We start from the raw sequence: 25,170 nt of genomic DNA on the forward strand, positions 1-25,170 counted from the left end.
TACCCAATGAGTGTGTGAACACAGTGGTTTCATGCAGTTAAACTAATCTATTTGTAATTGATACCCTTATTTAATTTGGATTAATTTTCCTTAGCATGCCTGTGTAGATAAGCACTGAGGTCAGGCTTCCATCTTCCCAGGAAACTTAATTGGGAAAACCGGATTAAACAGAATTACACTAATGGCAGCAATGTTTACACTCTAAGGAACCAATAAAATACACAAGATGTCAAAAGATGTGCAGTCCACACCTACCAACTTTATTTAAACTAAAAAAGGTGAAACAGGAAGCTGGGAAAAGGCTGAACACACAACTGTACATTCCAAATAGATGAAGAATAAAATCTCCATATTGCAATCATCTGCCCATCAAGGCACCCTTGCACAGTACAGTCCCCTTCAGGAAAGGCTAGCTTATTGCTTATTACCCCAGACTACTGTGTATTTGTTTATAAAAACGCAGTCCTAAGTGTACAAGATGTTGACTTGCTATTATTTGCTTGGCTTATCTCAGTGAGTAAAGGCCTTGGATGACAAGGTAGAAACCAGGGTGTTTGAAGAAACAACAAGGGAGAGATTATTCAGGAGCTGCTGAGTGTTAGAGTGAGTTAGGGATGCAAAAATGCAGTTTAAAATGTAAATTGTATAACCACTAAAAATCAAATCACAGTGGCTTCATGTGCTGGGGTTGGGCCTTATAAAGTTTAAATAAGCTTTATACAGGAGAGTTGCAGCAAAGCTGCCCGCTCCTTTTCCAGGGAGCTAGTGTGTAATCTGCAGCGGAGGATGTGAGGGGAGGGTGAGAGTCCCACTGGGTCTGGCATGCATAGGGGCTGCTCCAGCAGGCTCCACAGGGTTGGAACAGTCACCTGCCTGGGGCAGGTGCAGAGCGGCTCCAGCCCCTACCAGTTAACCAGAGCCAGTAAGCCTCACCCTTAATGGTGAGGCTCACTAGCTAACCAATTAAATTTTTACATCTCTAATAGAAGTGTTGAATTATAATACACTGTTGGCCAAGGCATCGTATTCAGAGAGGAAAAACAAAGAAAAATAATTGAAAGCCAAGCCAATATTTTCTTAAAACACGTACCTTGTAAGTCAGTCTGAGTCAGAATGGATTTCATAGTTTTAATCAAGGATAAAAGGGTCTCATTTTAGAGAAGTATGACCAACTGTTTTTTATTTGTTTTCTATTTTTCTTGACCAGTTAGACATTTTATTACCGAATTATGATGTACTGGTTGTGTGCTAACAGCACTACGGAAGCTATGGCTATAGTAACTACATTATGCATCTAATTAATATCCCAAAATGACATCCATTATGATCAATTGCAGTTCAGCCTCATTTTCAAATACACTTTGCTTTTGTTTAGTTAATCTCCACGTGGCTAGTCTCTGTCTAAGTAAAATCCAGAAAACCAGTACGTAACTGTAAGGGATCTCCAGTTACTACTGAGCCAAGTAGATATTCTCCATCAAAGCAGCTGTCTACTGGATGGAATAATGTTTTGTTATTCAGCAATGAATGGATAGTTTTCCATAAATTTTACATAAACACACTAAGCAGGGAGAGGAACATTCCACAAACACGCCCTCAAAGTCCTAATTCCCTTGTTCTCCCCTCAGCTGTAATAGTTTGATAAAATTAGAGTTTAAAATGTTTGTTTGTATTTTCCTGATATGTGCAATAATGTATATTCTGAGTAATCTGCAGCTCCTAAGGATTTATGGACAATCATTCAGGACTTATAATTGTCTAGGATGTAAAAAAAAATCTGGGATTTCTACATGTGTAAAGGCACATTTGCATAGTGCAGGTGAAACCTCTCTAATCTGGTACCCTCAGGTCCTGGCTGGCACCAAATCAGAGAATTTGCCAAACTACTGGTGGTCTATATTGTCTAGCAGCATTACCGACACCTCCGCTTCTTACTGGGCTCTTAGAAGACATTTAGGAGTAAATTAGAGCTATATAAGAGCACAGAACACAGATTTAGGGCTAGTGGCTGTAGCTGTAAACAAACTTTATGGAACTATGGGAAACTTGGCCACACCCATGATAAATGGACATTCTGCTAATTAAATCATGCCAGACCACAAATGTTGCCAGGTCAGAGAGTGCGAGACTAGAGAGGTTCAACCTGTAGGATTATAATGATTACCTAACAGAAAAATGTGTTTGGAATGGATATTATATATACATATTTAGGCAGAAGCGGCGAGGAGTCCTGTGGCACCTTATAGACTAACCGAAGTGTTGGAGCATAAGCTTTCGTGGGCAAAGACCCACTTCGTCAGATGCATGCAAATTTCTATACTTAACCTATATGCAGGGAGTAGTGGTCAATTGCAGAAGAACTTTGTACATGTTACTTTAGGGGTGGTGAGGCCTATATTTCCCCCCCCCACACACACTTTTTCCCCTACTACTGATGAGCCAGAAGCAAGTCTTTGGAAACATACGCCATTTAAGATAAGCATTGATGCCAGTATAGCAAGAACAAATATAAGATAAGGGTAAAGGGCAAGAACGCATAAACAATTCTGTTTACCCTAACGTACTGATCAGGGCCAGAGAACAAGTAGATCCAGAACAGAACCAGATTGATAACTAACAGCTAAGCCCTACATCAGCACGTAATAAGTAACCCCTGGAAATTTCCAAACTGCAGAACAAGGCAGGAAAAGCTGTATTTAAGGCTGCACCAAAGCACAGCAATTTGGACCTCACTGATGAGCTTTGGGTACCGGCGCCTCAGAAGCTGAGACAACCTCCCACTTCATCCGCAGCCTACCCGGGGTTCCAGGCTTGCAGGAAGGGATGTAAGATATGCCACTTCTTTGTTATATTGTTCTTCCAGTTATGGGGCACGGCTGTTAGCTGTCAGGAAATAAACTACTTGTGTTTGACAGATATCTGTGTGGCATCCTTTGTGCTTTGAGAACCCAGTGTCAGACCTTAGACTTACTCTTGCCGACTACACAGGGAAAACTCTAAGGCACAATATTACATTCAGAATTATATGAGCATTAGCCATGAATTGCTGTTCTTATGTTGGTTTCAGCCAGAAATCACCCTCAAAGTATATATTTAGCCTGCTATTAAGACAGGTCTGTATCATTTTAAACTATTTTAACAGCATTTCATGCTCACAACTAGTGTAATAAGGAAGGACAGGGTACAATTTTTAAATTTTGTAGGTTTGAAAATTTGCAGAGAACAAAGCATTCTGAAGTTCTGCATTTAGTGACAGTTAGCAACTCCTACATTCAGCTAATTAGAATACAGGGGTCAACTATCAAGGGGGAGGCAGGTAATCATGATGATGTGGTTAGGTTAAAAAGATGCAGAAAGAACACTCACAATTCTGTTACCGGTCTTGGTCTTAAGTTGCTATACCTCTGACCACTACTAGTAATTGTTACTTGCACAATTTGCAGAGTATGCGTTAAGAGTAGTATTCAGGTTGTGAGGCGCCTTAAGCTTCTAGCATTCTAAAGGGAAATGTTACCTGACACAAGATGCTCATTGAAAAATAGTGATAGAAATGTAGCTGTAGGGATCAGAAACTAAACTTACTGGAGAAACAACTAGAAGAGAAGCTTGCACCTCAAATTCACTTTGCCTGAATTGTCAAAGTGCAACAGGGTTTCTTGGCTATGTAATATGGAAGGAAAGTAGAAGCTTTAGCGCTTATGAAAAAGTTAAAGACCAAACCTACTTACTCTGGAAAATAACATATAATAGTATAAATATCTAATCCTTCCCCTCTGTCACTATCCCAAAACAATTTTTGAAAGTAATTTTCTCTCTGTTGTTCGGAATGTTTGTGCACCATCCACTGTTACAATAAGGATGTTCAATTAAAAGGATAAAATGCACAGTTGGGCATAATGTCCTGGAAGTAGATGGAGACTAAAAGATGTGGAATAAAGAGGTGGCCTGGAAGCAGTGAAAAATGTTTGGCAGAGAAAGAACAACGTGGCAGTCAAGAGGGGCACTGGCAGGACAGGTAGAAAACAAGGTAACAAAATGATCCCAGTATAGGAAGATTTTAGCTCAAATGATCAGCCACAGAATTGTAATACTGAACTTAGATCTTCCCTCATGCCCAGTCACTGACTTTCCCACCTCCAGAAAATAGAAAGATGGAAAATACCTCTTAAATCTAATCATCTCATCTTTCTATATTTACTGGGTGTGCATACAGACTGTGACCAAACTCTTAGGACAGTTCTTCTGTACACTAAATGTTCTCTGAGTTTCATCTTCCAGCTTTAATTAGTCTCTTTTGTGGCAGTTGAATGAGTTATTCTGCATTAGCGGTGTTACTTACAGACAGTTATGTTTCTCTAAATTGTCATGCAGTCAAGCCAAATATTTTTAGCTCTTTTGAAACTGTCTTCATAAGCAAATCCCTTCAGCCTACTAATCATATTTATAACTCTTCTCTGAAACTCCATCCAATCCACATTCATCTGTCTGGATTGTAAAATATCCAGAATTAAATTCAGTATCACAATGGTGGCTTTATCACAAAGAGACGTTTACTGAACTCCATCTAAATTTAGTCTGCAGCCTGAAAACAAAAAAACAAAACCAAAAAAAAAAAAAAACCCTACATGAGCACACACAATTGTTTACCTTTGGAATTGCTAACCTTGAATTTTCACAGACTAGCGCAGCTGAGTTTTTTTTACAGAAACAGTGTTGATTAAACTATTAGATTCTATGTGCAAAAATATGGTCACAACTGTGACAGGATATGTTTTTTTCTTTTCTCCATCACTTCCACACGTATCTGTATAAACAAAATCAAGATTTGGATTTGCTCCTATGAGGACGTAAATGAGTAAAGGGTTTGGATGAGTAAACTATTTAAACAACAGATGGTCAAAGAGTCTAAAACTAGGTGAGTGGTAAGAGAAATTTACAGACCCTTACCAGCTCCCTCTCTCCACCATTGCTTTTCCCTGGTCACTGGAAACAGAGTGGCCATGGAACCCTACTTAGTCTTAGCAGGCCCTTCAGAGCTCCTTCCCTACTTGCTGGGTCCCTGCCTGAACTGTGCTGTCCAAGGTGCGGTGGGTTGCAACCTATCTAATTTCAAGACCAGATCCTCAAATGTTATGGCAAGATATTTGAAGATATCTAAACCCTTTGTTGTGCCAGCTAGTCTGTGTAAGCTTGCAAGTTCCTCAGTCAGTTTTCTGATAATCCCTAATCAACATCTCACATCTTTCTCAGTCTTGAGTCAGTGACATTTGAGCTTTTTTCCGGTGCTATGCTAAAACAAATAGATTTTGGAATACGCTGAATAGTTAGCTTCTCTTGGCTGCAGAGAGCTTCAATCCTTTCTTTGGTGCTATAATATATTACTCAAAGTTTACTTTGAGTCTTTATCAGCATTTTATATATAGTCAGTTTTTTACTATTTCTCCTGTAAGTTTCCCATTTTGTTCATGGTGGTCTTTCATAAAGCAACAGGGAAAAAACACTTTTAGAAAAATATGAAACAGGTGGTAAAAATAATAAAAAGTAATAGGGCAGACAAGTTTTACAAAATACCAATATTTTTAAAAACATAACTATATTTCTGTTTAATCATGTCCTTTAAGCAGAACATTTCAGTTTTATGCATCTCATAATAATAATCATTTATTAGCACTTTACATCTCCATTACATCTCATAGACAAAAATACACTGACATGTCCTTGCTTTGAGGACTTCCTGTATGAATTAGACATAAGACATCAAGGGATGATGTAAACAAAATAGCAAAAGAGTTCCAACAGTAAAATGTGTGTGTACTGTAAAAATGCCATCCTTGATATTTCTCTTTTTTTCTTAGCTAATTTGGCTAATTGTAATTTAGATGGAAATCATCCATTGCTAGCTACAAGAAATGAACTTAGCCACAATTTATTTTGTCAAAATATTTTTTGAAAATTTCAATATTGTTGAAATTTTTAGTTCACCCTCAAACCTCTCTCCACCTTTCCCCCATTGTAACTATGCCAAAGTTGAAAGTTTTGAAAAGTTAAAGTGGATAAAAGAAAAAAGGAGAAAACAAAATCCTAGATCTGAATGTCAAAAAAAAGAGGGAAATATGGGGGGGGGGAGGGACACACAATATTTTAAAAATGTCAGTCTTTCAAAACCAAAATGAAATAAATTTTGCTTTGTTTCTAAATGTACAATCCACAAATTCATCTGCAGTAATATTTCCTCATGAAAAAATATTTTTTTACTAATCTTCATATGCAGAGGGAACATTTTTAGTTGAAAATTTTTAAATCAGCTATTGCGCTAAGGTGGATTAGAAGGACAAGAGTGACAGGCTACATAGATACAGGGTGAGGGAGGAAAGTCCCTCCTCTCCTAGAGCCAATGTTTCCTTCTAGTTTTTTCCTCATATAACCTTTTCCTTTTTCAGCACTTTATCCTTAGACTTTTCTTTGTACAGACTGCATTTCCCCGTTCTCAGTCGCTGGATCCATAGATGTCACGGGCATCCCAAAGCATGCTGCTGCTCCTGGATGAGGAGTCCTTTCTTCCTTTAGTTTGAGCCTTTATATGTTGTGTCTGAGTATTTGATGAGGCTCCAATCTAACTGACATGACTACCCCCATAAAATATTAAGTGTAGATTAGGCCTTAGAGTTCACCACCATATTAATCTCAATTCATTGCAAAAGACTTTTTAATGTGCCAGGTGCATTGCTAGCCTTCCAATTACCCATCCCAGTCCTCCCTTCACCCACCTCAACTTCACATCCTAATTCATGTTCCCACTGATTTTCCTTCCAATACCAGCCTTTTCCCCAACCTTTTCCCAAGATCCCATCACAGACTCTTCTCTGCCCATATCCCACCAATCCCCTTTGATCCAGTCCCTTCTCAGTCTTCCTCTCATAGCCCCAGGCTAAGGTGCTCCGCTTCCCTAACCTGACATTTCAGTCATGTTTCCTCTGTCTCCATTTCTCAGCCGAGGCACTAGCAGAAGCAGCACTGAGAGCTCAGATGAGGCAGTCTCTGCTCTCAGTCTGTACACAGCATCATAACCATCTCTGGCTGTCAAGAGGAGAAATTGCAGCTGAAGTTCATTTTCAGCCTTGTACCTTCGGTTGAAATATACCCAATATAGGCAGCATCTTCAGATAATTTAACTGCTAATTTTCATAGGCTCATAACTTGGCCAAATGTGGGTGGATTTTCACTGGGATAGCAAAAGGCACATCCCTTATACTATCAAGGGGTCAAGAAAAATCTTTAAGCCATTTTGTTGACACAGTTAAAACATCCCTCCCCCCCAAAAGAAAATCAGTCTGCAACACACCTGTCATGGAAATTTTCAAATAGTAATTTCTGTGCAACAGAAAACATTTTAAAAATGGAAAGTACCCACTCTCCTTATATTTAGACTGAATATCTTGAATTTTTTTCATTATTAAAGTTCCTTTTGCAGCACTGGACATGAAGCAATTAAGAGGCCTGATGGCTGCTGACAAAGCCAGCTAATTAATCCAGGGTACTGTGGCAAGCCCATGCACTAACCAGTGACCCTCTCTCTTTAAAGATGTCATGTCCCCAGCTGATGAGTACTCTAGCACCTCCTGGAGTGAAGCTTCCTTTCTAGTCCTACTAAACCCATAATTGCATTCTGGCTGTAAGGAGCAGGGAGCTTTCCACAATGCTTTGACTGATTTTAAATTCTTGACAAACATTAAATTAAACCTCATGCCATTCCTAGGTGCATTTACCTTGGTTTTGCTTATGAGGTAACCAAAGAACACAGTTTGAGGAACATGCTCAAGATCACAAAGAATTCAGTGTTAAAGACAATATTAGAACTTGGGAGTCCCTGGCAACTCCTCTGTTTGCTGACCATGCCAAGCTGTTAAAAGTTTCAAGGGGATTTTTTCAAAAATCTGGAAATGAAACAGATGTTATGATTATTTAATCCATTTTAAAATGAGCGTGGGATTTGTAATGCTCAACAGCAGTATTAAATGGATATTCTATGATTTGTTGTTTATGATCTAGGGCAATAAATATGCTCTAATCAAAGCAAATTTGAAAACAATAGGAAATATAACTCCCCTTGAACACATAAGCCAAATTCTCACATTCACAGGTTTTGAAATGCAATATGCATAGTCATTGCTGGGTACATGCACAGAAGAAGCATGTGGACAATATTCAGCTGACCTCACAAACTGAAGCAAAAATTAATTATAGGCAAGAGAAAAGAAACATTTTTGCCTCTGGGCATGGAGCTCTTATTTAGAAAAGATGTACTAGTTAACAATTCAGCTGATATTTCAAGTAACACAAACAAGATAAAAGCCAAATTAGACCTACTGCAACAGCTTGTACAGGCCTCTATCCATGTCTCAAATATAATCCTTTGTCTCCTGACAGAATGCACTGTGTTACCAATAAAACTTGAAAAAAACGTAAAAGCGAACAAAAAACTGACACTTCTAGCAGAGAAACACATAATGCAAAACAATAGGTTTATGTATTAGAGCTCTAACTGTGAATTAATCTTTGTCCTTTTTTCCAAAAAGTTTATCACCTAGAATACAAGCTCCTGAGGTCAGGGGCTGTATCTTCCTTTATGTGGTCCCAAAAAACACTATTGGCATGTATCTTATGCTGACCAGAACCCTTCTTTTAAAAAGAGTTTGAAGAAGTGACAAGAATCATTAGGTAATACTTGGTGGCAAATGCTTCAAAAAAATCCAAAATATTGAATGAAGACAGTTGGAACTGGTCAGTAAAGTAATAACATCTCAAACACCTTTTGCAAGAAGCAAAAATAGGATTCAAGCTTAACCGGTTATTATAGTGACCACTACAGTAGCATGATTACATATTGGATCCAAGTTCTGCTCAAATATTCACCTTGCAACTACACAGAAGCATACATCAGCTTGCACAGATGTGAAACAGGGAGGCCTGCCATTTTAAGGGGCAGGAGTTGAGGGCCAGCAAATACTGCCCAATTATCTGACCCAGCTGAAAAGAGGTCTGGCCTTTTCTACAAAAGCTCATTTTGAAGAAGTATGTGGATGAAAACTGGACTTCTGCACTAAGTCCTGCAGCAGGGCTATAGAAAGGAATCATGTGTAGTCCTTTCAGTAGTGAGAGAGACAAGGGGAAAAGCTTCTGGGAGCTGTAGTCCATGGTGGGCAGTGGAAGTTCTTGATGTTTTGAATATGTTTTATGTTGAAGGATAAATCTATGTTATAAGAGACTTATGTATGGCAATGAATGTTTCCTAGACTGGAGAAAACAGGCCAGCAGCCCATAAACTGTAAGGGCATGTCTATTCAGCAGGGCAAAAGTTGAATTAAGCTAAACAACTTGAGCTACGTCTTTGCATAGCTTAAGTTGAAATAGCTTAATTCGGCTTTTGGTGCTGTCTACACAGCAGGAAGTCTGAGTTAGAGCACTCTTCCTCTGACTTCACTCATTCCTGGTAAAATGAGAGTTACAGTATTCAGAGTAAGAAGTCCTCCAGCTCACAATTCTTTCGAAATAATGACTTGCAGTGTGGACATACTCTTTGTTATTTCAGAACATCATCAGTTATTCCGAAATAATGCTGCTGTGTAGACATAGCCTAAATAAAAAAAACTGATTTAGCATGTGTATTCTTCCATCATTTATTGAATGTAGCAATAAAGGGAATTGTAGATGCAGTAACCAAACAGTACATATCCATGTGTCAGAGTCAGATGTTTCAGATATAGTAAACATGGAAATTCATGCTCTCAAGTGGTGCATTTTTTTATTCTAAAGAAGAGCATGAAGATAATTTGGCTACGTCTATACTGGCATGATTTTCCGAAAATGCTTTTCTGTTTTCGGAAAAACACGTCTAGATTGGCAGGATGCTTTTCCACAAAAGCACTTTTTGCAGAAAAGCGTCCGTGGCCAATCTAGACACGGTTTTCCGCTAAAAAGCCCTGATTACCATTTTCACGATCGGGGCTTTTTTGCGGAAAAGAAATCTCTGCTGTCTACACTGGCCCTTTCAGAAAAAGACTTTTGCCCAAACGGGAGCAGCATAGTATTTCCGGAAAAGCGCTGACGATATTACATGAGATCGTCAATGCTTTTCCGGAAATTCAAGCGGCCAGTGTAGACAGCTGGCAAGTTTTTCCGCAAAAGCAGATGATTTTGCGGAAAAACTTGCCAGTCTAGACACAGCCTACATGTATATAAACATACAGCTGTCAAACTACAATACTGTCACTGATATTTGATCATCTTATTTTGGCTTTTAAAAATTTTTACATTTTGTTGTAAAGTAACAGATGATACTTCTCTGGAAGAGGTTACCTAAGGAATCCCAGCAAATCAAAGTATATTTGATTGGAATTATTTTCTTGTATTCCACCACCAATTTTTCTAGACTAACACATCAGTTGTTTATTTCCTCATTTAATTCACTCTTATTTATGTTACAGTTGCACAACACTACTTACAAGAAATATTTTTATCCTTTTCTTTAAGGCAATAGTTTCTGGGTAAGTATCATGTCCAGCACATGATTTGTGAAAAATTCTACAACCACATAATTGACAACCTATTGGAAAAATTATTATGCTAAACAATTAAGTTCCTAAATAGGATACCGTTTATTTAAATGTTTGACACAATTAAGACTTTCTATGCCAAATTTGTTTTGTCAATTCTGGGGTTTCTATCACGTCCTATTTTAGCCTTCCATTGCTGTACATAGATCAATTTCTGGTAACAGCCTCTTGTCATAAAAAAAAGAACAACCCCACAACACAATCCTTGCCTCTCCTCCCCCCCCAAAAAACCCCACACACCTGTCTTCCAGGGTGGCAGGTATAAAAGAGAAGGGAAATCATTACCTCCCTTGGGTCTTAGGCTATGTCTAGACTGCAGGCTTCTTTCGAAAGAGCCTCTTTCGAAAGCATCTTTCGAAAGAGGCTCTTTCGAAAGAGCGCGTCTAGACTACAATGCGCGGATCGAAAGATCGATCCGCTATTTCGAAAAAGAGCGTCCAGACTGCCGGACGCTCTTTCGAAATTGAAAGCCACCCGGAACTGCTTCTGCCAGGGCATGGGGGCAGCATTTCCTTCCGGGTGCTGCCTGCCTGCCCTTTGCAGAGACGCGTGGTGAGAGGGACACTCCTGAACACCCGTTGCTCTGCTCCTGCAGCTGCCTTTGCTGTCCCTTGAGGAATTTTGCAAGGCATTGCAGTGCTTGTTTGGAGTGCTCAGCTTCCTGGGACACCCCAGCAGCTTTTTTCTTTTGAGGTTTTTCTGCTTGCAGACCCTTATTTGTGGCATGGAGCCAGAGCTGCCCCTGGGCAGGCGATGGCCCCACACCACCATACTGCAGCTGTTGCTGCATCTTCGTGAGACAATCATGAGGCTCCTTCCCGAGCTGGACCCAGACCAGAGGGACGAGGGGTTCCCCCGTCCAGCAGCCACACTGCCCTTGCCTCCGAACTTTTTCGTGGACAGGCGTGTTTGGAGGTTTGACACCAGCTCTGAATGGTGGGACCGGCTCGTGATGGAGATCTGGGATGACCAAGACTGGCTACGGAACTTCCGCATGAGAAAGACCACTTTCCAGGAGCTCTGTACCTGGCTCGCCCCTGCTCTGCAACGGCAAGACACCCACCTGCGGCCCGCCATCCCCCTGGAAAAGAGGGTCGCCATTGCCCTCTGGAAGCTGGCAACCCCCGACAGCTACCGCTCCGTGGGACACCAATTTGGCGTGGGGAGATCTACTGTCGGGGCCGTCTTGATGGAGGTAAGTCAATGTCTGGGGACAGTCACAGTTTGGGGTGGGGGGAAGGGAGACTGTCAGGAAGGGCCAAGTGGAGTGGGAGTGGGAGTGGGAGGGAGCTCCTCCACTCACCCTGAATTGTGGGGGGGGGGGTTCTGAGGAGGGGATTCCCGGGCTGTTTGAGAGGGAAGGTGGGCGGTGGGTTCTCCTCCTAAGACATAAGGCACCCCTTCTAACACTTTGTTGTCTGTCTCGTTCTGCAGGTGGTGAGGGCCATCAATTCGGAGCTGCTCAACAGGCTCATCTGTCTACCGGATCTGGACAGCGTCATGGCCGGCTTTGCTGCCCTCGGCTTCCCCAATTGCGGAGGAGCGCTCGATGGGACACACATTGCCATCCGTGCACCGCCCCATCGAGCAGCCCAATTCATCAATCGAAAGGGCTACTTTTCTATGGTCCTCCAGGCCCTGGTCGACCATCGTGGACAGTTTTCAGACATTTGTGTTGGGTGGTCAGGGCGGGCACACGATGCCCGCATCTTCAGAAACTCGTACCTGTACCGGAGGCTTCAGGCAGGAACACTTTTCCCCCATCGCCAGTTTGCGGTTGGGGATGTGCACATGCCGGTGTGCATAGTGGCCGATGCCGCCTATCCCCTGATGCCGTGGCTGATGAAGCCCTACACCGGCCACCTGGATGTGAGCAAGGAGCAGTTTAATGCTCGCCTTAACCGGGCTCGCAACCAGGTGGAATGTGCGTTTGGACGTTTAAAGGGCAGATTCCGGTGCTTGCTCACACGCCTCGACATGGGGGAGACCAACATCCCCGAGGTGGTGGCCGCGTGTTGCGTCCTCCATAACCTCGTGGAGAGGAAAGGGGAGGCCTTCCTACCAGGGTGGGGGAGAGCTGCTGATGGCCAGGAGAGGCTCTTTGCCCAGCCCCGGACAGCTGCCATCCGCCAGGCTCACCGGTCTGCAGTTGGCATCCGGGAGGCCCTCCGGGAGCAATTCTCCAGTGGAGGCCACTGAGTGCACTGAGGGGCTTCTGCCTGGGGACTGGGCCCTGGCCCCCAATAGAAGCTTCCCTCCACAACCCATCTCCTGACCCAGTTTGGACACATCACTTACACCAGGGTGTGTTTCAAAATAAAATGTTCTCTTTACTTATTTAAAATTTTGTACATATTATCCAACAATGTGGCAAAAGAACAAAAATTTTTTTCATTTTTGTTGTTGCCAAACTATATACAATAAACAAACAGTTCCTTTAACCCTTTGTGTGTGCTTAATAAGTGGGGTGATGGGGGTCATTGAAACCTGGAGGGGGGAAGGGGACTGGAAACCTGGAGGGGGGAAGGGGATCAGGTTGAACGGGGCTTGGCAGATTTCCCTTTCCTGCCTGGGCCTCGTGTTTGGGGTGCTCCCCGGCTACGGGATCGGGTGATGTACCTGTCGGTTGGCTGGCTGCTGGGGGGCTCTTGGGACGTGGAAGCCTGGGGGAGAGGAGGGCCAGGGGGAGAGAGGGGCTGGGGAGCTGGGGGGGCTGGGGGAGAGGGAGGTCCAAGGGGGGAAAGGGCTGCTGTTGTGGAAGGGGGGTTTGGTGGGGTGGGGTCATGGGGTGCTGGAGGAGCAGGACCTGGCACAGCAGCAGGCAAGCCGCTGACCTCCCTCAGGGTGGCGTACAGCACCGTGCGCTGCAGGACCAGCTCATTCATGAGCCGATCACGCCACCGCTCCTCTGCCTCCGCCCTCCGTAGCAGGATGGCATTCTGCTCCTGCACAGCCTCGACGTGCTGCCGGAGGATGTCGGCGTAGACACGCCTGTGTCTGCGGCTCCCATGTCTCTGAGGTGGAGATGGAGATGGAGGTGGGGCTGGGGTGCTGCGGCCCTCTTCCACGGCTGGTCCGGCTGTGGAGGAAAAGAAGAAGACACAATCAGTCCTATAAACTGGACTCTGTAGCACTTACAATACTAACAGGATGGTTTATTAGGGGATGAGCTTTCCAGGGCCAGACCCACTTCTTCAGATCAGAGTGACACGGCTACATTTCTATCACAATCAGTCATGTGTGCAACAGCTGTCCAAAAGGGCATGCCCTCTCCCTTGAGACAGGGGAAGCACACATTCTGAAGGTCACACTGTGTGTGTGTGTGTGTGTGTGTGTGTGACCTGGGCATCAGCCTGAGCATGACAGGTTTCCCTTGTGCATCACCCACTGTGCACCCACCCACCTACCTCCCCCCCCCCGGGTGTGACACAACCTCACTGTACTCACCTGCTGCTTCCTCTCCCGCGCCAGATGACGCCTGGGAGGCCTCAGAGGTCTGGGTCACTGGCTCCAGGGTGAGGGTTGCCGTCTCCTCGGTGTCCTCCTCCTCTGGGCCCATGTCCCCGTCTCCAGAGTGCTGTAGCTCCCGCTCTGGAGCGTCCACCACCGGGTCTGCCAGTCCGGACTGCACGAACCTTCGTGGTGTGCGTGCTTCTGCACTGCCACCCAGGATCTGGTCCAGCTCTGGGTAGTAGGGGCAGTAGTGGGGGGCTGCCCCAGACCGGGAGCTCTCCTCCCTGGCTTTGGCGTAGCCCTGCCGCAGCTCCTTCACTTTGGAGCGCACCTGGTCCTGGGTGCGGGGGTAGTGGCCCTTCTGGGCCAGGGCTTCAGCCATGCGGCCATAAATGTCGGCATTTCGCCGCCGGCTTTTGAGGGCCTGTAAGGCCTCCTCCTCTCCCCACAGCTCCAGCAGGCTCTTGATCTCTGCGCCGGACCAGGATGGTGCCCGGCGCTTGGAGCCCTTGGCTGGGTCCCCAGAAGGCTCGGAGGAAGGGCCAGGACGCTCTTGGGGCTGTGACATGCTGCAGCAAGGTCGCCGTGTGCTCTGGCTCCTTGTCTGCAACAAGTGGCTGTGAGGGTGCGCCTGTCCCTTTAAGGAATGGCTGCAGCCAGGAACCACAGACGTGCAACCCATGGCCCAGATTGTCCACCAGGGCTTGTTCCTGGAGGCCAATTCTTTCGAAAGAAAGGGCTCCCCCCGTCCAGACTCACGTTCTTTCGATGGATCTCCCTCGAAAAAGGCGTTCTTCCTCGTGAAACGAGGTTTACCGCCGTCGAAAGAAAAGCCGCGTTCTTTCGATTTAATTTCGAAAGAACGCGGCTTGAGTCTGGACGCAGGGGAAGTTCTTTCGAAAAAAGGGTACTTTTTTCGAAAGAACCCCTGAGTGTGGACACGGCCTTAGTGCCTAATCTCTTGCCTCTTCCTATCCCTATTCTGACCATTCCTGCAGGCTCCCACAACAGGGTGCTGCATCCTGGTGAGTCTCTCTCGAGCAAATGCAAAGCCTTCCAGGTTGCCATACCTATTAGCATAACACTGATAATGTAAAAGAACCATTAAATAGTAATTAAGCCATTTATCCAGCATTTGCCAGCCAGGAGTTTATACACTCAGTTTCTGAATTTTTATACTCTGTTTCTGAATTTACTGACAAAAATATTTGTGCATTGCTGTAATTTTAAACTATATGACTTTAGTTTAAAATGTGCTTTAAATATTTCATTAGTTCATTGCTAAAGATTATAAAATCATATTTCTAGAAAAAAATCTTTGCATATATTTTTAGATGTACAATTGAAACACTCATGTTTAGCCTCAAGTGCTTGGATCTTCAGACATAGGTGTTATTTTTTTAAAATTCTTCAAAAGACCACCTTTCTCCAAAATATACATTTTAATTTAATTACTATAGTACAAAAACTTGCTTTGGAAGTCTTCCTTTCCTTTTGTCCCTCCCTACTATATCCTTCTCCCTATATATAATAGATATAAATTGTTATCCTTAAAGTCTTTGGAAATATATTTTAACATAAACATATGGTGAAATTTCATAAACATATCAATTATTATGGAAATCACACAAAATAAATTAGTGTTCCCTTTTTCTAAAAGCAAAGAACATTGTCACGAACACACTAAACTAATCTGATTTATTGAAAGTAATGTCTTTGTTTCAATGTGTTAAATATGTAGTAGTCTGGAGTTATTACTTTATGAAGGCTGAAGAGTATATTTAAAATATAAAACCATTTTAGGAATACTGATTAAGAAATTGTACAACAAAGAAGAGCTACAGCACATATTCCATAATATTTAATGTTGTATTCAGCAGGACATCTGACTTGCCCTTATTATGAAGTTTTTGCAATTAATCTCTCATAAACTTCAGTGTACGTAAAAAAAAATCCTGTAACTGATATGTTTTGTTCCCAAATTTAGTGTTTTTCATTAGGAACTCTTTGCATATCCAGTATTCATGATCTGGCATGCTGTGGAAAATAGGTTTCATTTTCTTCACAATGGATTTTTTTCAAAACTAAACTGGAAGGTTGGCTTAAGATATGGGTTGGGGGTGGGGCGGGCCTGCCCATTACTCCGGGTTTCAACCCAGGAACCCTAGATAGTGGCAAATGACAAGGTTTTTCCTCTAGCCCCACTACAGCAACCTTTTTGCTAGGCCACTTCCCCAAACACTCCTCTAGTACCTTCTCCCTGGTACCCAGGAAAACCTTCCCTGCTTCAGCAAAAACACTCTTTCCTTGCTTGGTTCTCCGGGAACACACTTTCAACTCTCAATCCTTCATTCTTCTCCTTCTCCCTCCCTTACCTAAGGGGAAACCTTTTAAAGTAGCATAGCAGGCCTTAATTGGCTGCAGGTGCCTGATTAGCCTGCTGTTTCAGGCAAGCTCTTAATTAGCCTTAGGTGCCTACCTGCCTTGATTAGGTGGCAGCAGTCTCTGGCAGTTCATTCCAGAAACAGAAAACCATTCACCCAGTTTCTGGTATGTCTCTCCTCCACCAAACTATTGTAGCCAGCTGCCCTGGTCTGTCACAGCACGTTAACATTAAATAAGCATAGTTGCTGACTCCATGGGTGCTCCCATGGTGAAAAATTAATAAGTGATGAGTACCCATCAGCAACCAAGCTCCTCCTGTGCCTCTTGCCCACTGGTGGCCTCAATGACAAACTCCTTCCCTACCCTCCTAGTACTTCCAGAGTGCCATGAACAGCTGATTCATGGCATTCAGGAAGCTCCAGAACAGGAGGAGAAGGCGAAGGAGCAGGGACGGTGCATGCTCAGGGAAGGAAGTGGAGAAAAGGTGGGACAGAGTACAGAGTACAAAGATGACCTACCTTGTGGTGCATAGAGGTGATTTAGTTTCCTAGGTTGAGGCACCGTACATACCCAAGGTCATGAGCATAGCTCATGAAGCATAGTTCATGAATCATTGAGTGTATGTAAAGAATTATCTGTTGTGGTAGAAAATAACTTCTGACCCTCAAAAGGGAGGTCCTCAACTGTTTTCTGCACATCCTTAGGAAACCCAGAGAGGCACAGCCAGAAGGCCCAACACATGACCATGGACATCACAAGCAATCTTGAAGCAGTGTTCACTGCATCCAGTGAAGCCTCCAGAGTGGTCTTGGCTATGAGGACTCCTTCATCTTAATTGGATTTAAATGAAGTTTGTACTTCTCAAGCAGATATTCACTAAAAGTTTCCATTTTCTCAAAGTGGCAGTAAGTGTATTTTGCCAGCAATGCCAAATAGTTAGCTATTCTTATCTGGAGTGATGTGGACAAATACAATGTTCGACCCAGGATGTCCAGTCTCCTCCAGTCTTTATCCTAGGGTGTGGACTTAAATTGAATTTGCTTAACCTTAGCGTGGGTGTGGGCTGCATCCACCACAAGAGTTTGGAGGTAGGTGAATGAATGAAAATTCTGCCCCTTTGGCAGAAACATAACACTCTGCCCTCTCCTTCCTCCCACCCTCCCCCAAGATTGGAGAAATGGAGGCTTTAGTCTTCCAAAGGATCTTTGCTGGATCCAATATGGCCTTGTGGACCAGCAGAGATATTTTGAATGAAGATGATGCCTGCAGTACATAGTCAACTTGTGTTGCACCTGAGGTACTTCCACGAGGGAAATGTCCAGGGAATCTGCCAGCCTCTTATACTGGTCCTGAAACCCTGGAGCAATTGAGAAGGAACCGAGGAATGGTTGCGCGAGTGGTGCCACGCATGTGTGCTGGAATGGATGGGAGACAGGCTGCTGTTAAAAAGTTCTGATTATAAGTGCAGGAACACCAAGACACATACAGTGCAGGACCCATAGGAACACTCCTTGAAAAAGAACAGTATTTATATAAAAAAGTTGATATATCAAATCACCCATGTTACTACATTTTAATTTAAGGCATTTAATATAGCTGAGTAAAAAGAAGCAATCAGCTTAAGTCCTGATCCTACAAACACATGTGTGTCTATCTTTAAGACTGTGAAGAGTTCCATTTAACAGATTCATAGCTTACAAAGTCAGGAAAGACCACTGTGATCATTTCATCTGACTTCCTATATAATACTGGCCATAGGACAGCCCTGAATTAATGCCTTTTAAAACTAGAAGACCTAATTTGGAAAAATATCCAATCCTGATTTTAAAATTTCAAAGGCTGGAGTATATACCCTGACCCTTGGTAAATTGTTCCCATGGCTAATTACCATGAAACTACTAAAAATATGCACTTTATTTCTAGCTGGAACTTGTCTTTTCTCCAACTATGCGGGAAGAAAGAGAAGTTCAGACTGGAAATAACTGCTTTTATTTGCTAGATTTAAGAGTCCATCATCAAATATTTGTTCTTCATATAAGCAATTATAAACTGTGATCTAGTAATCCCTTAACCTTTTCTTTGTTAAGATAAATAGATTAATTTGCTAGAGTCTGTTACTGTTACACATGTTTTCCAGTCTTTGGACCATTGTAATGGGTCTTCTGTGAAGATTTTCCAATTTATCAACATCCCTCTTGAACTATGGACACCAGAAGTAGATGTAGTGTTCCAGTCAAATAAGAGAGGTAATACAGGCTTCAGAAGGGAACTATGTTATTTTGCTACAGAAAAAACAAGGAGTCTTGTGGCAAACTAACAAATTTATTGGGCACAGGCTTTTGTGAAATACAGCTCACTTCCTCAGATGCTAAACAGAAAAGAAAAAAGGAAGGGACACAGAGATGGGAGTGTGACATCAGCACTAATTAAATCAGAGTGGATGTAGCTCATCTCCAACAGTGATGAGGTGAGAGTACCTGAAGAGGAAATTCCCTATTGTAATGTGAGAAAAACTCCATGTTTCTATTTAAACCTTTTTTCAGGGTGTTAAATTTGCACATGAATTACAGCTGTCACATTCCCATCTCTGTATTCCTTGTTTTTTTCTTTTTTCTTCTTTTCAGCATCTGAGGAAGTAGCCTAATAAAATTTGTTAGTATTTTAAAGAGCTCCTAGTTTCTTTAGAGATAATGTAAACCTCTTCACTACGCCTGAAGATTCCACTTTGAATCTATCTATATTAGCCTTTTTGGTCAGTGTCCCTTATGTGGAGCTGATGTTTATGGGATTATACCCCAAGAACCGTGCAGCTTTGTGAGAATCACTGTTTTCAAGCCCTTCATCTTGTAAATACTGCCTATGTTTTTTGCTCCTAGATGTATAACTTTACATTTACTGTATTAAAACAAATGTTGTTTGCCTGTGTACAGCTAAGAGGTCCAGATCACACTTTATTGGTGACCTATCCTTTCTCTTATTTACCATTCCCCACCTTTGGATCATTTCCAAACTTTTTCAGTGATGATTTTATGTTTTCTTCCAGGTCACTGACAAATATGTAACATAGCATAGGGCCAAGAATCAGTCCTTGTGGGAATCCCATTAAAAACATATTTGTTCAATGATAATTTCTTGTTTACAATTACATTTTGAGACTTACCAGTTACCTAGTTTTTAATCCATTTAATGTGTGCCATGATACTTTTGAATTATTCTAGTTTTTTTTTTAAACCAAAATGTCCTGCAGTGCCAAAGCAAATACCTTAGAAAGTCTATGAATATATACATCAATACTATTACCTTAACTAACCTTGTAATCTCTTAAAATGATAAGTTCATTAGTCAGGATCTATATTTTATAAAGCCTTCAATTTTTTTTATTAATTGAGCATTATTTGAAGCATCCCTTTATTTTTGCCCAGGATCAATGTCAGGCTGATAAGTCTATAATTACCTAAGTCATGTCCTTTATCCTTTAAAATATTACAACATAAGTTTTCTTCAAATCTTCTGAAGCTTCCCGTGTCTTCTGAGAGTTATTGAAAATTAACATTAATGGCCCAGCAAACTCATTGGCCAACGCTTTACAAAATTCTGGAATGTAAGCTATCCAGACATACTGATTCTTAAATGTCTAACTTTAGTAGCTGCTATTTGACATCCCCTCGAATTACTATTGTACAGAGAACTGTTTCATTATATGATTTGACCACATATGTTTTTTTCCCTAAACACAGAACAGGAATATGTGCTGAATATATCAATCTTTTCTATATTATTAATTGACAATTCTATCATTTCAATCTATTAATTGACTGATACTATTTTTAGAATTTTTTGTGCCTAATATACTTAAACTTATTGTAATGCTGCTAGGCAAAATCCTTTTGCTTCCATTATTAATTTTCTACAATTTTGAGCTTCTAATTTATTCTCATTACTACCAATTTCCCAGTCCCCTGATTTCTTAAGGTGACTATTTCTCCTCCACAGCAAGTTGTTTTTTTTAAGCAGTGTGGCCTTTTTTCTTGAATGTGGCATTGTGTAAAATATTCAATAATTCTCAATTATTCATAATTTTTCTGTTTAAATTATTTCTCCCAACTGATCTGGCTCATTACTGTTTTGGCTTTAAAGTCTTTTTTTACAAAGTACCAATTATATATATTTTACTGTGTTGGACTTTATTCTATTTCGTCTTTAAGGTGCCACCAGACTTCTTGTGGTTTTGCTGAAACAGACTAACATGGCTACCTCTGAAACATAGTAAAGATGATTAGCTCATGATCACTTGTATCTACGTTATCACTGACTTTTAGTTCTGTGATCAATCTGTCAATATGAGGGCTTATATAGAAATCCCTCATGTTGGATGCAATGCTTCTTAAGTGAGGAAATGGTCATCTATAATGTTTAGAAATTTCAAATATGTTTTAAAGCTGGCAGTTCAAAACCTCCAGCACATGTCACTCAGATTGAAAGTTCCCCAAAGTCACACAGTTTTCCTCTACTTACTATAGATAAGGTGCTTAAGGAGCTGGCCATTCTGTTTCCTAGTATGGTTTGGCAGTCAGCAGCAGACACCCGCTAACATCCCATCCGTTGCTTTATCCATTAAGTTTCTGATTCTTATTTATTATTATGATTCATAAGCATTCAAGATCATTTTCTTCCAGGGTACAAATGACTCAAACAGGTAGTGTCATTTTTGACTGTGTGCCATGCTTCCTGTTTGCTCACTTGTTTCTTCCTAAATAAATTATAACCATTTTGAATGATCCCATCATGTGATTCATTCCACCAGGTTTCAGTAAGCCAACTAATTTGAATTTATGCTCATCAATGAGCAATTCCAATTCCTCATTTGTTGCTCAAGCACCTAATATGAGTGCATTATAAATTAAAGAATTGCTCTACTTCTAATTTTTTCTTTCTTTTCTCCTTAACATGATTTTGTGCTAAGTGAATGCTCATTTGTTCCTTCTTTTTGCCCTCCCCTTTTGTTATTTATTCAAGGCCATCCTGACTTACCAACTTGTGCTTGAGAAGACTGGTTTCTCTTCTACTGAGAAGGAGCCATTCAAAATTTACAGGCCCCTTTCCTTATCAAAAGTAGACCAGTGGCCAACAAAATCAGACCCTTCTACTTGATACAACTCACCTACCAATGGTTCACTTCTAGAATCTTCTGTCTGTCTTAACTCATAGAACAGGACTGGGTCTCCAACAAGATCACTTGGACACTGTCCTTCACCATCAGTCTTCCAAATTCTCTGAAATTGTATATAATTTGGGACATATCTTATGACAGTGTCATTAATGACAATATGCACCGGTAACAGAAGATCGTTGCCCTGAAACCTCATTAGCATACCCAATTTTAAAGTAACATTTGGTTCTGGAAAGACAGCATAATGTTTTATTGTTGACCTGTCCCCTATAGAATGTTCTTGCTATTCTTCTTAGATCAGAAGTACTAACAAAGGAACATCTGTCTTCATTGGACAGTTGAAGATTTTTGATTTTCTTACAGGGGCAACCATTCACCTGTCTGTTTCTTTTGACCCACTGTATTTTCTGCTGGAGCATAGAGTCTACAGCTCTTGAATGCTGGGTTTTCTTTACCAAGGGTCATACTCAATTCAATATATATAGTCCACTGGTGCAGTAGTCCTTCAACAAAGCTACATAAACTTCATGTAAATCAGATTAAGTAGCCAAGTGAATGATGGGAAATCCAGCTAGCTGTGGAGAGCTGCAGATGGAGAAAACTGACACATACTATATGGCTGGCAGATACAGCTGCTTGCACATACATCTGCTTGCACAGGGACTTTTGCAGCACTGCTTCTTGTTCTTTGCTCTTTGATCCTCCCAGTCAGGAGAGGCCCCAGGAGTTGCTACATCTCTGACATGCTCAGTGTACATACTATTACAGACAGTAACCTGAGAAGGTCTTGATAAGCTTTACCTGACCACCTGTCCAAGTGAGTAAAGAATGCTATCCAAAGGGATCTAGCTACCTCTGCAGCACCAGAGAGCTGTACAATCTGCTTTTGTAGAAGAAAGTTCAGCAGAGTAGGGCATGAGTTGTGGACCTGATCAAGAATAATAATGGTAAACAGTTTCCTGGTAATGTTTTCTTGGTGTGGAGAGACAATAGTATTCAAAAGTGTGTTATTCAATTGACACACCAGCCACTAGATTGTGCTTATCCCTAAATGACTCAATGAAGACAAATGAAAGTACAGGGAGCTTGTCAGCCACCATCAGCAAATGCCAGCAAAAAAAAGTAACAGTGAGTGAAGATAACAACAAGTGAAGTGGAAATAAAGGAATAAGTACATTGTTGCAATCCTAATGAAATAATATACACAGCTAGGGCTCATACTCCAATCACTGAGTCCAAAAAACATAAGTGACTTAGCACTTTGACAGCTGTAAGACACAGGTTAAAAAACTCCTTATTTCCTATTAAAAAAGATCTTTGGCCCCTTTATTTCACTGCTTATTAAAGTAACAAAAAGAAGTCAATAGAATGAAGTCTACAAACACAAATTATGTAGTTGACTAAGTGTGATCAAATACACACTTAAGTAATAAGATCAGCGCTTAGCTCATTCAACAGAAGAATTATCTAACAAGAACATGTTCCTGCCAAAATGGATGAAGCACAATTAAAGCTATCAAACACATTTCTGGAAGTTCTAGAGAGTTCAGGGGGAAAGTAATACTTGGAAGAGGTAGTACTAGAAGTACCTACAGAAATAGGGATATTTTCCACTGAGCATTTTTGCTGTATACTTAATATATTTTCTTTAAGTCAGAAAGATGGCTCATCTTAGAACCTTAAATTAAAAAAAATACTGTACTCAAAATTATTCTCTCTAACTTCCCCCTTATTTCCTCCCCTAAATAGTAATTTTGTTTATTGCATTTACTTTACAGCCTTGGATTCTGATCCTCTATAAATTTATGTACATAAGTATCTGCAGAATTTAGGAAATATTTTCTTATTAAAGACTTATACATGTAAATGAGATATTAACCCTTTACATCAGTAGTAATATCTGAAAGGCTGAAGTGTTCTTTGGCATTGGGGCTGGGGAACTGCCATTCTTTGTCTACTTGACAACAGAAAACAATACATCAACTTTTTCATTCTCTGAGTGGATCTGGTGACATTTCCCATATCTTTGCAACATTAAAGGTTCCAGTAATTTTATAGGAGTTTATACTTTATGATGTTATTAATTTATTTCAAGAAAGCTAATATTTCCGAACAACTCATTAGCCTTCATACTTATGCACTCTCCCTTGTAGCCTCATCTAGTTGTGCAGCTTCTAAAGAGTTTGGGCTTCCTTCTGTGCACACTGCTAGTCTGCGCGCACAGGGACTACCAGAGCTCCTGCAGATTTTGTAAAGGGGACTGAGATAAAGCTCTGCAGTAGGATGATAAGTCACCTATGTCTGCTTCTTTTTGAAGTGTTCAGCTGAGAAGTGTTTCTAGTATATTCTCATTTTCCTTTCAAACATTTGACTAAATGTTGGGGCATAAAATTTACAAAAGTATTTTACAGGCAGTCCCCGACTTACGCGGATCCGACATATGTCGGATCCGCACTTACGAACGGGGCTTTCTTGCCCCGGAGGTCGGGGCGAGAAAGCCCCGTTCGTAAGCTGCTCGTAAGACCATCTCCAGCAGGCCAGGGGCACCGGGCGGGTTCCCGCGCTTCTGAGGCTTTGCCAGAGCAAAGCCTCAGAGGCGCGGGGAACCGGCGCTGCTGCCGCTTCAGTCTGGGTGCCTGTGGTCTGCTGGGGATGGTCCCCAGCAGACCACAGGCACCCAGACTGAAGCCGCAGGCGCGGGGGGGTCCCGCGCCTCTGAGGCTTTGCCAGAGCAAAGCCTCAGAGGCGCGGCACCCCGCTGCCGCTGCGGCTCTGCTCCCCGTGTCCCTGGTCTGCTGGGGGGGGGGGGCGCAGCTAGTGTGTTCCCCCCCCCCCCCAGCAGACCAGGCTTTTGTTTTGGACTCTGGGGCAGAGCAGCTGGGGCGCTGCCGATTGGTCCTGCAGTGCCCGCTCTGGGCACTACTGGACCAACCCGGCAGCACCCCAGCTGCTCTGCCCCAGGTCCTGATTCAGCCGCTGCTGGTCAGTTTCAGCAGCGGCTGAATCAGGACGCCTGGGGCAGAGCAGATGGGGTGCTGCTGGGTTGGTCCAGTAGCACCGAGGAGCGGCGCTACTGGAGCAACCCAGCAGCACCCCAGCTGCTCTGCCCCAGGCGTCCCCAAGTCAGCTTCTGCTGAAACTGACCAGCGCTGACTACAGGAAGCCCCAGGCAGAGTTGCTGTGCCCCGGGCTTCCTGGAATCAGCTGCTGATCAGTTTCAGCAGCAGCTGACTTGGGGACGCCTGGGGTTCTTAAGTTGATTCTGTATGTAAGTCAGAACTGGCGGTCAGTTTCAGCAGTGTCTGAATCTGGACGCCAGTTCCGACTTACATACAGATTCAACTTAAGAACAAACCTACAGTACCCTATCTTGTACGTAACCCGGGGACTGCCTGTACTTTTATCCATGCTTCTATAAGTATACTTTCAAGAGTATTAAGAAACCCTATGTCAGTTGCTAACTTTTCACTATCCAAAACAATGTGCAGTCCTGCAGTATCTTAGGGTACATCTAGACTGCAAGCCTCTTTAGAAAAAAAAGTACTTTTC

At 42.3% G+C, this 25,170-nt stretch overlaps 2 protein-coding genes and 1 long non-coding RNA gene across 6 annotated transcripts in view; 1 reads left to right on the plus strand and 2 right to left on the minus strand.

The window, feature by feature from the left end:
* FMN1 (formin 1) overlaps nt 1-25,170 on the minus strand; it is a 372,953-nt gene that overhangs the window by 344,816 nt on the left and 2,967 nt on the right. The gene's annotated exons all lie outside the window — the stretch shown is intronic.
* Nucleotides 2,716-17,437, plus strand: LOC142829123 (uncharacterized). 2 transcript variants are annotated; one of them, XR_016349559.1, is made up of 2 exons: nt 2,716-2,825; nt 17,156-17,437. It is a non-coding gene; the product is annotated as an uncharacterized LOC142829123 (long non-coding RNA). The 2 variants fall into 2 exon arrangements; XR_016349560.1 differs by lacking the exon at nt 2,716-2,825 and adding an exon at nt 3,831-4,027.
* Nucleotides 13,100-15,014, minus strand: LOC149524319 (uncharacterized). The gene is made up of 2 exons (XM_089778460.1): nt 14,061-15,014; nt 13,100-13,692 (listed from the first exon to the last, which is right to left on the minus strand). Exons 1-2 carry the CDS (start codon nt 14,746-14,748, stop codon nt 13,145-13,147), a joined length of 1,236 nt encoding a protein of 411 aa, XP_089634586.1. The 5' UTR covers nt 14,749-15,014; the 3' UTR covers nt 13,100-13,144.

This window comes from Pelodiscus sinensis, chromosome 5 (assembly GCF_052426305.1).
Source record: "Pelodiscus sinensis isolate ZL-2025 chromosome 5, ASM5242630v1, whole genome shotgun sequence".
Taxonomy (NCBI): Eukaryota; Metazoa; Chordata; order Testudines; family Trionychidae; genus Pelodiscus; species Pelodiscus sinensis.